Source organism: Falco punctatus, assembly GCF_963210335.1.
Source record: "Falco punctatus genome assembly, chromosome: 3".
In the NCBI taxonomy this organism is placed as follows: Eukaryota; Metazoa; Chordata; class Aves; order Falconiformes; family Falconidae; genus Falco; species Falco punctatus.
The window spans coordinates 40,615,627-40,628,915 of NC_137582.1; the positions used below are offsets into that span (position 1 = coordinate 40,615,627).

General features: G+C 37.0%; 1 protein-coding gene across 2 annotated transcripts in view; it reads right to left on the bottom strand.

The window, feature by feature from the left end:
• Positions 1–323: 323 nt before the first annotated feature.
• KCNB2 (potassium voltage-gated channel subfamily B member 2) overlaps positions 324–13,289 on the bottom strand; it is a 205,163-nt gene continuing 192,197 nt past the window's right edge. For both annotated transcript variants that reach the window (XM_080381416.1, XM_080381417.1), the window contains exon 3: positions 324–11,230. In XM_080381416.1, the coding sequence (XP_080237542.1) occupies positions 9,068–11,230 (2,163 nt within the window). In that variant the 3' untranslated portion in view covers positions 324–9,067. The remainder of the gene's footprint in view (positions 11,231–13,289) is intronic.

Below are 13,289 nucleotides of genomic sequence, written 5' to 3' on the forward strand. Positions count from 1 at the left end.
TCTCAGTTTTTTATAAAAATATTGGTCCACTTTAGGCAAAAAGGTGCTGGGGTCCAAGCTAGGTTGTTGATGACTAGTAAGTTGAACAAGAAATTGATTTATCCACCACCTCTGAATATTAGGCTGAGGTACCTAGGCTTAACTATGCAAAAAAAGGCTGCTAAATCTTTCCATGCTTCTGCTTTCCATACTGCAGGCAATAATGTTTACTCACCCTTGTAAAGCCATTTGAAGTCTTGTATCTATGACAGTGTGAGTAGTAATTCGCAGTAATGCTGGACAGAGAGTGAAAAAAAAAGAAAAGGCTTAAAGCACTGTTTGGGTTTGGTTTTGTTTTTTTTTTTTTTTAAATAATGGTTTCTGACTTTATTTGCATAGCCAAATGATCTATTTCTGTACACATTGTCTGCCAGGGATCCCTGTATAATATTGTCAAGTAATGAAATCTAAAGACACTATGGATTATTGTTTTGGTATATGTGCAATGTTCAATGTAAAGTGGTTTCATGCAGAGAACTGAAATGAGACACAGATGGTTCATTTACACATTTATTTACTATCCTGCTTATTCTATCAGACTGAAATGGAGAACAATGCATTTATTTTACAGACATTTGACATAAATTAAACAGATATTTTGATGTTGAACAATTGTACAGACTACAACGTGCATATTAATATGTAGATTGGTGCAGAAATATTTAGTTGATCACCAAAATCTAATACGACAAAAATAATAATCACATTTCCTCTTTTAGGAAGTTAAAATGCAGCTGATATGGAGACACTGATACGAATACCACTAAATGTGAGAAGTTATTTGTCTAATGGAATCAGATGGTTAGCAGATAAAATAAAGCTATTGTCAAACATTCTTATCTACAAAAAGAAATTAAATCAAAATGTTTCTAACAAATACAATAATAATGAAAAAAAGCATGATTGATGCAATTACCATTGCAAAATGCCCTATTATTCCCCTGCCCCACCCCCAAATACAAACAACACATGAAGCAAAAGCAGCATATTCTCCCACAAAATGTCTGGGGCATTTTGTAAAGGCAGATGAATGAGATTAGACGAGACTTATCACATATGCTTTTATCTCCTAGTGACAGTTCTTTTAAAGAAAGATATTAATATAGCAATTTATGATGAATGTTGCTAATCCTGTAAAATTGAACAATAGTGAAGACACTGCTATTGCGCCAAGAGAACTTGAAAAAATACGGTTGTGCTTTTTTTGTTTGCAGCATTCAGAGCATTCACAGAGGAATACAAAGTAAAGTTCATCAAACTCAATAAAACTAATAATAGTCATGCTACCGTATCTATGAAACTAACACAGTAATAACTTATAAACATGAATTAGTACATATTTTTAGTTGATATTTACAGTGATCTTAAAGCAATAGGCTATGTATTCAACTCAGGTTCTTTGTACACTAATCCCTCCATGTTTCAGCTTATCAGCATGGCTCCTTTGACTTTTGAAAGCGTTATATAGGTAAAACTCTGCATAACTCTTTGAAAATTTAGAGGTATAAATCCAGAACTCTGCATCCTAGCAGAAGTACCCATGATTGTCCCCAACAGTGTTTTTTTCTTTTTTTCATTTTGTAATATGTGTTAGAAACTGTTCTTTTGCCTAAAGCTATAATATATTGCTCCATCCTTCAGTTTCAGGCAGAATTCCCATTGGCGTTCTGCTTAAGGACTTCAAGAACAAGCATAAATGTTTCATTTTCTGAACCTCCACTGAGAGGTGCTATCTGAGCAAAACTTAGAGCAAAAATATCAGTGTAAGACATATGTCCTTCATCTGGAAATCGTTAGAAAAAGTAACATAAGGAATAGGCTTTTTGTTTCTTGCATTACCTTTTACAAGATATGTCCTAGATATCAGAGCAACTAAGCATACAATCAAAACCCTACTAGCGTGTGCACACACACACAAAATTTAAATAAATTTCAACTGATGAACCAAATGGAAAGATATCTAGACATGGTAAATCAGCACAAAATACTCAAAGCTGGGCTTCTGATCCTCCAACACTGTTTAGCCATTTGCACAGCCATTTGCTTTTATTTATACCAGTTTAAACTAAGAGTTACTGTTAAGTGAAATAGGGCTGCTTGCAGTCAGTTTAATCATTTCACTGATTTAATGATTTTGAAGTGAGAGTTGATCTAGTGCTGTCTGTACTGTCTTAATCAACTGTAACACCAACTTTAAGGTAAATTGACTATAGAAATATGCAGTATTTAAGAGTGTGGTCCAAACTGCAAACAACAACTATCCAAGGGTTATCAAGAATTTATTGTTTAGATGCTTCCATGTGGGTTAAGTTGGAGAACACACTGGGGACAATTTAATCTGTGGCTATATATTGCTTTTTTTGCACAGTACTACTGAGCACAGTGGCAAAATTTGCATGAGTAAGGGATTTAGCCAATACTACATGGACTGGAGGTAAAACCCATGGTGGAGATAGTGTACATCTGCATTAGCAAGTACTACAACATCATAGAAGCTGATTTGTTGAGGAAAATGGTTTGTGCTGACCATTTACACTATGTGTATCAGGGGTACTATTTAGGACTAGCTGTACTCTGGTACTGAGGCCATAGTGAGTCGTACTGGTTGCAGCACAGGAGGTGCCCTCATGGAACAAGTTTTCTGGCTCAGCTTCATCTAAAAGTAATCCAGTTTGCATGGTCCAGGATTTCTCCGTGATGTGAACCAAAGCATGAGAAGCAGGGACAGCTGAGAGATTCATGTCAAGAGAGCTCTCCTAATTTCCACTAAGGTGCCAGCATACATATAGCCATAGACTTCCAGATTTAGAAGTATATGTTACTCCTGCTGATGTTAGGTATGTATTTAAATACTCATTTGAGGTAAAAAATCACCCTAATGAAATTAGTTACCCAGACTGCTTTTAGATTCAGGGTTTACATTAACCACAGGACTACCATGTCTAATGTAACAACATGTCACCATACTGTTTGGTTCATAGACATAATTAGGATAATCTTATCTTTTTGAATTAAGTGTTAGCTAATAGCATGTTGTTTGGCTACTTTTGATTAAAAAGAGCAATAATATTTGTGTGCTACTTCCTTGTTCTACAATCGGATCCATCTGGATCTGTGTTAGGTGTCCAAAAATTAAACAGTAATCCATAGTAGTATAGGACTATAAGGTATCACTGCTCTTTTGGAAGAAATCTCCATTGTACTGAAGGGTAATACTTCTTAAATATCATAACACAACATTTTCAAAAAATATTATTTAAACCTGCAACAGAACAAATACAAAGACAAGTATGTTACTCTGCCTGGAGATGTCACGTGGTGTATTATTACTGAACAAGAAACCATCACACAATGCAAACAATTTTGTCTCTGCCTGCCAGGGACCTAACCTTTCTTCATTAAGGAAACGGATAGAGTAGCTGCAAAGGATTTGGCTCCCAGAACACCTGATCTATTTTAGAATATAAAAGCATTTCAGCTGGAGTTTAAACTGAGTACCACTAAATAATAAAAATGTATTGGACAAGAGACAAATATTTGCACTTATTCTGATAGCTCTCTTAACATTTAGCAGTCAACTGCTTTTACAAAAGCGTTTTGCAAAAGCACTGAACAAATGCACCGAAACATCTTGCAGGTTGAGGTGGACCCTGGAGGAGCTGAGCATTTTAAAACTAGAAAACACATGAAGCTGTGAGATGGTACAGCTGCAACAATAACAGAGAAATGACACTCAGTTCTTGCTCCTTGATTCAAATGCAATAGAATCCATCTGGACATTTGCACTGGGCTACCAAAATGCTTTCCTGATAAACAAGACACACCTATCATTTGGTGGCTTGCTTTCTAATTGCTCCTGAGAAGAAAAGAAAGTTGGTATTTGGAAGGCAACGAGAAGGGATCCAAAGATCAACAAAGATAAGAACACACAGTGTCTTATTTTTCAGGGAAGTCTTCTGAAAAACGATTACAGATCAGGTGCTCATGTAGCAGGTGAGTAGGTAATAATATCACTGGAAACTTCAGTAGAGACCCATTGGTTCTAGGATAAAAATTAAGTTGGCGTAGGACTGGAATTAAATCTTCTGCTACTGGCATTTTTACTTCATTAAGTGTGAACAAGGACTATTTTATATATGTTTTATTATACTTCTTGTTTATATAGTATATTAAAACATGCCTTGTTTACTTACAGTTTTCTGTCTTTCTTCCCCCTTTGCTGTATTTGCATTTCTTGCTTGATCTGTGCTGGCTACTTTGAAAAAAAAACACATTTCTTGCATTTTTTTGCTTTTAAAATATGTTTTGCATGATCAAAATGTTAAACTTTGTTTTCTATCCAAATGATTAAAAAATTATATGAATGGAAAAAATCCCCAGTCAGGTAGGCCCTGGACATTTTTACCAGGCTGACTGTATTTGCAATAGGGCCTGAAGAAGACAACTGGCTTTTGTACTGGACTGAGGTTGAGAGATGAGGTTGAAGGAATTAATTAAATAATTCAGGGTAAACATTTTTTCAAACAGATCTAAGGAAACAGAAGTTTAGTCTACATATAGAAGAAAAAGACCTATGTTTAAAATAACTAGTTGTTCTTCAAGGAATGTGTTGCCAGGTGTTACCTGTTAGAAAAAGACTGAAGAAGCCAATGGTCATTTTGATTTATGTACATTATAGGCAAAAATACAATTTTCTGTATGCACATTTGTTTACATAATATTGTGCTAAAAAGCTCTTCAAGTCAGTTGCTCTAGTGTTAGATCAGATATCACCTCTCTAACATCATTTATGTTTGAATTTTGAGACCAATTTTGAAGTGAGGACACAGTGCATTAGATTGGTGCATTAGCACAGAGGCTCCTATGTTCTATACAATGAAGCATTAAAAGGCCTTTTGTGTTTTTATTTAAAAAAGTGTATTTTATATAAATTCTGTAGTGCAATAACTTCCTATACCATGTTACATTCTTTACGTTATATGCTTTCGTTGTAAACAGCTTTCCTGTGTGAACTTCCTTTGCAGTTTGTGCGATATATTATTCCCCCCACCCTAGATTTGGATTAACCTGATTATTTACTCAAAAATTGTTCGATCATTCTGTGAACATCTTTTAAATGTGTACATTTGGTATCATCATTGAAAAGGAATTAAAACTTCAACTCAGGATCCTGCAGTTAGTATAAAATATAAAAAATAGATTGATTGCAAAGCTATCTCCCTGAACAATCTTATTTTCCAGCGATACAAAGAGTCAGACCCCTTTCAGGTGCACAGGGGAGTCACTTCATCCTAACACTCCTTAAATTGTCTTGAAATTCCACAACTGTTGGAGACTGACTCCAGAACTTAAAAACAACCATCCCCTTACTGTGGTGAATGGGTAGTAAGTCTGAAATGGCTTTAAAGTTTAAGAAAACCAGAAAAATATACTCAGGTAATTTTGCATAATTTGCTACATAGCAATTCAGGATGAATGAAGTGATCCTGGACTGCACTTCTTACACCTGCTGTACTGGAATGAAAGCTAGGTCCAGTCATGCAACTGCTGAAGGAAATGTTTTAATCAGGAATTACACATGAGCTAGGCATTCAGGAGTGTATCCCATGTATGCAGTCAAGACTGGGAAAACCAAATATCTCAACCTGTGCTTCTGGAAATAATATTCAGCATAGTCAAAATTATATAATGATATTATACCAAAAGCACTTCTAAAGCTTGATCCTTTTGCTTTCAAGATTTCAAAAAAATACATCTGTTAGTAAAGAGAATTGCATTTCTTTTGCTTGTACAATTTAAAAATAAATGTGCTCCTCTGAAAAAATTTAAAATACTGCACTCAGTAAGGGCCTGGTCTCCTCATCTGATTTATACAGTTAAAGCTCCTGTTGGTTTTCATCACGAGAGGGAGAGACTCTTGCCATCCTCATTTATATTTCCGTCAGTCCCTTTTTCCGTCAGAGTCCCATTGGTTTCAGGGGAAATTCATCTGCACAAGGATTTGAGGCCTTGATTTTACCACTATTGAATTTTTAGTGATTTTAATTGGGTGGAATCAGATTTGTATAACGTTTAGCTCAGGAGAGCTTAAGGAATCAAATCTTTGCTCCTGCAATATGTTCCCTCCCTTTCCACCAAGTGGCACAGATCTGAGGGGGCTTTTCCAAAGCATAAGGTTCACCTGGGAGAAAAAGCACACAGAAGGAACATGACACAGACCTCATTCTTGCCAGAACCACATCATTATCTAGAACGGGATTTTTCTGTGGATCCGGAGCATGGGATCAGGTCCCATTTGGACTTAATTTGGTCTTCATTAGTTCACTAGGATGTAAAGGCAGATCGAACAGGCCCATGTGATTTCATAAAACTGCACATAGAAAATACAGACCAACATTTTAGGCATATAAAAATTGACTGGCATTAAGTTTTAGTCACTGAAAATATCTAGGAACTAAAAAATAAATATAGAAGATTAATGACTATAAAATACTCTAAGAGCTAAGTTTTGGAACAGTGAGACATACCATGATTGAAAAATGTTAAGCAGAATGCCATATAAATAGGTAAAACTGAATGCAGCAACAAGTTGCAATGAACTGCAACTAAGGACAAAAAAAATATCCATATTTATTTTGAGAATTAATGACCAGACATTGTTTGGAAAGAATAATGTTATATTCCAGTTTTTCAAATGACTGATGAGACACCTCAACATTACCTTGTTATAGAAATCAGAAAACTTATGGAAATACAGAAAACCTTTTTAAATACAAAAACAAAAACAAAGGATTGTGCTGTGCTTGTATTTGGCCCAGCCACCAGAACCCATATTTTTGAGCTTTTCAAACTTGCCTCTTTTCTATGAGCCAGGCTCAAGTGAGGTCTGTGGCATCAGCCCAGCCATTTCAAGCAGAGGGCAATGCTGCAGAAAAAATGCTTGCTTTTTTACATGAAAGGCATTAGATGCCTGATTTTTAATTGACATTTAAATGACAGAAAATGACACATAAGTAAAAATTAACCTGGGTCCACTATTGAAAGTACAAGCTTGCTGATACACACCACGCTTTGGTTGGTCTAAAGTGCTTTTAAGGCTTCTGTTCTTGCTGTCTCAGTGTCTTCGCAATGCTTGCTGTTGCAACACTGACCTGGAAGAAGCATTTGCTCCCTGCTGTGTATGGGGCAGTGAGAAGTCCCATCTCCAGCAACAAGCCCATGGAGCAGCAGGGAACGGATGCTACAATTTCTAAATGCCTCCTCAGATTTTTAAGCGCTGGACCCTCTTGCTATTAGCTTTGAGGCTGGACTGCTGCTCTTATAAAACTGTTTTAAGGGAGTATCCCAATTTCAGCAGAAATCACAGCACGGAAAAAAATATCTGCATTCTGTTTTCCTAAAAGAAAAAAGAACATTTTGTAGGACATGCCTGTGTAGCTGCATGCATACCTTTGCTTATGATTTGGATTAATGGATTGAATAAACTTTTCATGATTTAGGGAATTAATCTATAGGGGTTTTTTATGTTACGGAATAGGAAGCTATTGTTGCTGGATAAAAAAATGATAGCTTTTTTCAGACAGTGTTTAGACTGATACTTTGTAACGAAGGCTTTAGTTCAGCATCTTTCTTCTACAAAGCTGGAGCATATCAGAGAAACCAAAGATGCTTTGGCAGTTGTCGATGGAATGATTGACATTTCCCTTTATTTAGTTATAGGGGAAAGCCTGTACTCCGTTTTGGAACAGCTGTGGGAGGATGAGTTGGGGCAAAGTCGGTGAGTCAGGTGATACCTTCTGTCAGTCCAAATGATTGAACTGAAAGATACAGACAAGCTTTGGGGCATGGAGGACCTGGGCCAAATCACATGTACTTGAAGCCTGCTTTTTCCAGCTATATGATTTGTGATAATAAAAGGTAGTACTTCCCCCTACAAAGCTTGTCTCTCGTGTCCTTACACCATAACAGCTTCAACAACATTGCCGTTATTGAAGTATGGGCACCCATGTGAAGAAAATTGGAAAGAGAGCTCAAAGATCATGTAGAAGCAAATATTGTTAAAGCAAAGGAAACAAAGAATGTGGGTAATATTCTTTTAATACCAAGTTAAAATAAATATTCTAAGCAATTGAGAAGTTTAGGATGTGTCTATATAGCCATTTGGCACTATTTATTGCCACAGAAATAACTCTGGGTTTTTATTTTAAAATGGAACATTTTTTTTCTTTGTTGTGAAATGTTGGCAGTTTTCTATAAAAATATCAAATGCTTCAAGATCTGGTCATTAAATCTTTGCTTTTCCTCACAGGATCATTAATTAAACTGACAAATGCAATAACTAAAGTTATGCAGATAAAAAATCATGATTTACAGCACAGATAAACTAAAATACTATAGTCCTTAATTAATATACTCATGAGCTTTTTAACAGAAAGCAAGATATGTGAGATGCTTTAAGTAGAAGTTGCAATTTTGCAACATAAGTCTGTACAAAACCTCCAGGCAGCACGCTGTGAAGGAAGTACCTGTGTCCCAGGAAATGCTTTTTCCATAAATCCTTGTTAACAGTAGCTTTCCCCCAACCCCAAACTATTTACAAATATATGCATTTTGCAAGCTCAAAGCACCTTGTTTCACATCTTTATGAATGCATGCATTGACATTTCACCCTTTCATGTGCAAATTCTAAAATTCATTGTAACCAAGAAAAAAAAAAGTTAAAAGAGTTCAAAATCTGTCTACAATTGTAAGTGAAAGGATCAAAAATGTCAGATGTTGCAGAACACTGGCTCCTAACAGAGCTCTCTTTATTTTATTTACTGCTCTTGAGTCATTTTTTTCCCATTTTTTCAGTTTGTTACAAAAAGCAGTCTTTTTTTTTTAAATTAAACAGTATTTAAACTAAACAACTCTTCATGCCATGCAAAAATAACATTTTATGCACTTTTTTGAGGCTTTTCATGTTTTAGTTCATAGGCATTACTAACTGTGTTTTAAGAAAAGGTATTTTTATTGCTTTTGAAACTAGTCACATGCTAGTTTCACGTGTGGGACAGTAACCAGTTTCTCCAGGACTTGAATGAATTTCTGGGGCAAATAAATGGTTTTCCATTTTGTGACCTTCTTGGTTACTGTCTTGCTTTACCTCACCCACAGCATGGTAAATGTCTTGAGTACAGTTGTGGCTCATGCTTTTGGGTGAAGAGCTGACCTGTGGCTCCTCTGTTAAATGGTTGCCATCACTGTGTTTATCCCCACAGCAATTTGTCTTGATATCCTGCTGCTTTTCATGTTTTATACCATGTAACTCCATAAACTCTTCTTCTTCTCCAGTGTCTATTTCAGTGAAGCTCCTCCTCTCTCTTGAAGGGAAAGTGAAAATCTTTTGTTTGGGAAAGAGAGGGGAAGACTTTTTAGCAGGTCCCTGACAAAGCGCTGATGCGTCAGCACCAAGTAAGGGTCGTTCGCTTTGGGGTGAATTTTCTTCTAGGAGAATGGTGCTGATGTGCTGAGGGGTGCCCTGTGTGAAGTCTGCTCCTGCTGTTACTGGCAGTGGCCTTGCAGTGCTCGGTGGAGTTTGTGGAGCACCACCTCTATTGTCTTTAAAATTAACTTTAAGGGATCTAGATTTTAATGGGTTGCTACCTTTCAGGGAACTTTTGGGGCTTTCCATGGAAGCGTCAAAATGCAAATGACCATGCAAAACAGTTTGGGACCCACTGCCATCACTAGTAACAGCTCTGTTGATTGGATTATAGTCAAAGGTGACATCGGTTGGAGAAAATATTTGGTCTTTCGTGAATGGTATAAACTGAGAACTCCTTACTCTTTGGTTGTCTTCCAGGTTAACAGCATCAGCTTGAAATCTCATTTGCAAATGAGAGCCAGGAAACAGAGAAAGGGGAGACCTCTCCGTTTCCGTGAAGTCAGTCGCACAACTGGCAAAACTGTCGATACTGGATGTGCTTCTTATGTCCGTTATGATGTCCATAGGTCCAGCTGGCAATGAGTCTCTCTGACCTCCAACTTCTTCCATTTCTATTTCTTCTTCGTACACAGGTGGCTTTGCTGACTGGTCTTGATAACCAGCATTAAGATTAGGCTGAGACTGAGTTTTAGTAATTTCATTATACAACATCTCCAGTTTTTGGGCACTGAGGTGCTGTGGGCTGGAGGATGCTGCAGCATTGTTTAATTGCTCGTGGGAGTCTTGTTGACTAACTTCTTGGTATTTGTTCTCATAAGATTTGTTTGAACTTGTTTCAGATATTGTCCTTCTGGCCCATTTCCACCGGCTTGGGGAGAGGTGGTTGTCATCAGGTGTCTCCTTTGGATTGACTGTTTCTCCAGGCTTACCTGAATCTACTGCTACATCTATCATTTCCATGCTGCGAGCAAAGGCATCTTTCAGGTTCATGGAGACAATACTGCCATTTCTTTTAGCTCTCTCAAGTGCTTCTCTCCTCTTAATTGCCTTCTCCTGTCTTTTCTGCTCTTTATAAAACTCTGAGAAATTGTTCACAATAATTGGTATGGGCAGGGCTATGACCAGCACTCCAGCAATACAGCAAAGTCCTCCAACTATTTTACCTAGTAAAGTCTTAGGATAAATGTCACCGTATCCTACAGTAGTCATAGTGATTGTTGCCCACCAGAATGATGCAGGGATACTGGTAAATTTTGTAGCATCTTCATCCTTTTCAGCGAAGAATACGAGACTTGAAAATATCATTATTCCCATAGCTAAAAATAGTATCAACAAGCCCAATTCATTGTAACTCCGCCTGAGTGTAAAACCTAAAGACTGAAGGCCTGTTGAATGTCTGGCGAGTTTAAGAATCCTTAGGATCCTCATAATACGAAATATCTGAACCACACGTCTGACATTTTGAAACTGCAGGACGCTTTTATTGGACTCTGTGAGGAAAATGGTGACATAGTATGGCAAGATAGCCAGTAAGTCAATGACATTTAACGGGCCTTTGAAGAACTTCCACTTATTTGGTGAGGACAGAAAACGCAAAAGGTACTCCATGGTAAACCAAGCAATACACACAGCTTCAACGTGTGCTAGCTGAGGGTTGTCGTTTGGCTGCCCAAATTCATCTATTTCTTGAAGCTCTGGTAGTGTGTTAAGAGACAAAGCAATAGTGGACAGTACGATGAACAGAATGGACACTATGGCCAAAATCTGTAAAACAAAATAAACAGTGTTTTGGTTAGACTGATACAGGTGTATTTATCAGGGCTTGCTTACATCCTTTCAAACGTGCATGTGTCAGACTCAGAATGGTGGAAGCTGCTTTGGCTGCTGCATTCATTATTTTGTTCTAATGTTTTGATTTTTGCACAGAGAGAAAACATTAGAATCATCTTAGACACAGTCAAAACCTGATGGTTTTACTGCCTGCAGTAAGCCAATTCATTTCAGAAAGCAAGCCATGACTGGTCTTGTGATTTTTAATTACAATGGGAGACGATACTTATTATTGCAAGTTACCAAGTGAAGGATATAAAGTTCCTGCTAATGTGCAGAACGTTATGGATTTTCTGCATTAAGTGTAATTACGTAAAACTTCACACAGTGTGGAGAAGTGCCTGGGAATTACCGTGTGCAAAGCTGTCAATTTAGTACTACATAGTGCACACCTTCCTAGCCATGTGTAAATTTACAAGCCAAAAGTCAAAGTTTAGAAAAATAAACAAGAAACATTGTTCAGGAGAGCTGTCTTGCTGAATTGTCATGTCTAGACAAATTTCAGGTGCTACAATAATTGAAGATACTGGCCCTGAATTAGATTGAGAGCAAAATGCAGTAGTATGAAGGTGAACCCAGTTTCTCATCATGATTAAAATGTGTAAGTAGGTGAATGCTTCCTAGAAATATTATTTCAATTTCTGTCTTAAGAGGTAAGTTTTCTGAAATATTTTGTCATTCATTTTTACAAAGTTAAGGCACCTCCATACCTCACAGCCTTCCATTTTGCCTGGAATAGCTGGTCATTCTCATTTATAGAACCAGTATTAGGGGAAAAGAAATGAACCTATCAGAGAACCTAATGCTTTTACTACAAAGTTCAGTTATTTATACTCAAAAGAATATAGGCAGTTTTGAGATAGTGTGTGAAATGTTACAGTGATGCAAAAATATTATAAAACTTTACTTGGAAAAAATACATTGTTTTGATTAGAAGTCCTAAGAAAACCCAGGTTTCTATTAGAAATTCTAAAATTGTTTTCTGTTTTGAAGCTCAATTTAAGCTAATTCATAAACGCATTTTCTCTCATTTCTCAGAAATGATACTATTAAATCCATTTGGTGATGTTTGGTGTACTTCCAAGGACACACCAAGTCTGACAAAATGGCTGTAATACCCAAGAAGAGTGAGATGCAACTAAGCAGAATGCAGATGTGATGAGTAGATTGGGAGAGATTGGTCACGATGGTGATGATGGCTCCAGGGATGGAAAGGCCACCACACTAACTTTGAGAAAAACGGCAGTAAGCCTGTTCTAGCACAAATTCAGCTCTCTAAACACAAACTGAAATTGCTCATTGTGTGAGGGTTCGTATTTGACATCATGTTGTACTTATGCGCTATCTTTGGCCTTTTTCAGCTAATAATAGTACAGAACAGGTAGCACCTTTCATATTTTGAAGTATTACGAACATATTTGTATCACTCTCCACCAGTGCTGATTCTGCATTTTTTGTTGTTTGTTTGTTGTTGTTGTTTAGCCATATTTATTGGAGGAATAAGATCCATTCATTTCTCCTGCCAAGTGAGTTGTGGACCACCTACCTTCATCTTTCACACAGCCCACTCAGAAAACATATGCTCGTTAATTTGTCCTATTTAGGAGGGCTATACACCCCTTTAAAAATTCTGCTACCCACAACAGCAAAAGAAACCAATCTTAGTAAAGAATGAAGGCAATAACACTGCATGCCTAGGCAGGACTGATCAATGACATTTGTGATGTCCTGTAGCTAGGACAGAGGCAGACAAAAGGCAACACCACTGGAGAGCAATAACTACCTTTCAAACTGTGAAAGTTGCTTGTATCACATTTCACTGTGAAAAAGTTTGAAGCTCAAATAAGGTATACTAGGTTCCCTACTTCACTGAAATCACTGTGTAATAACTAATGCATGCTTGAGTTCTCTAAAATACTCAATAACATAATTATACTTTCAGGATTCAAAGAACAAATAAACATGGCACAGGTCTGAATGGTGAGCTTGCAGT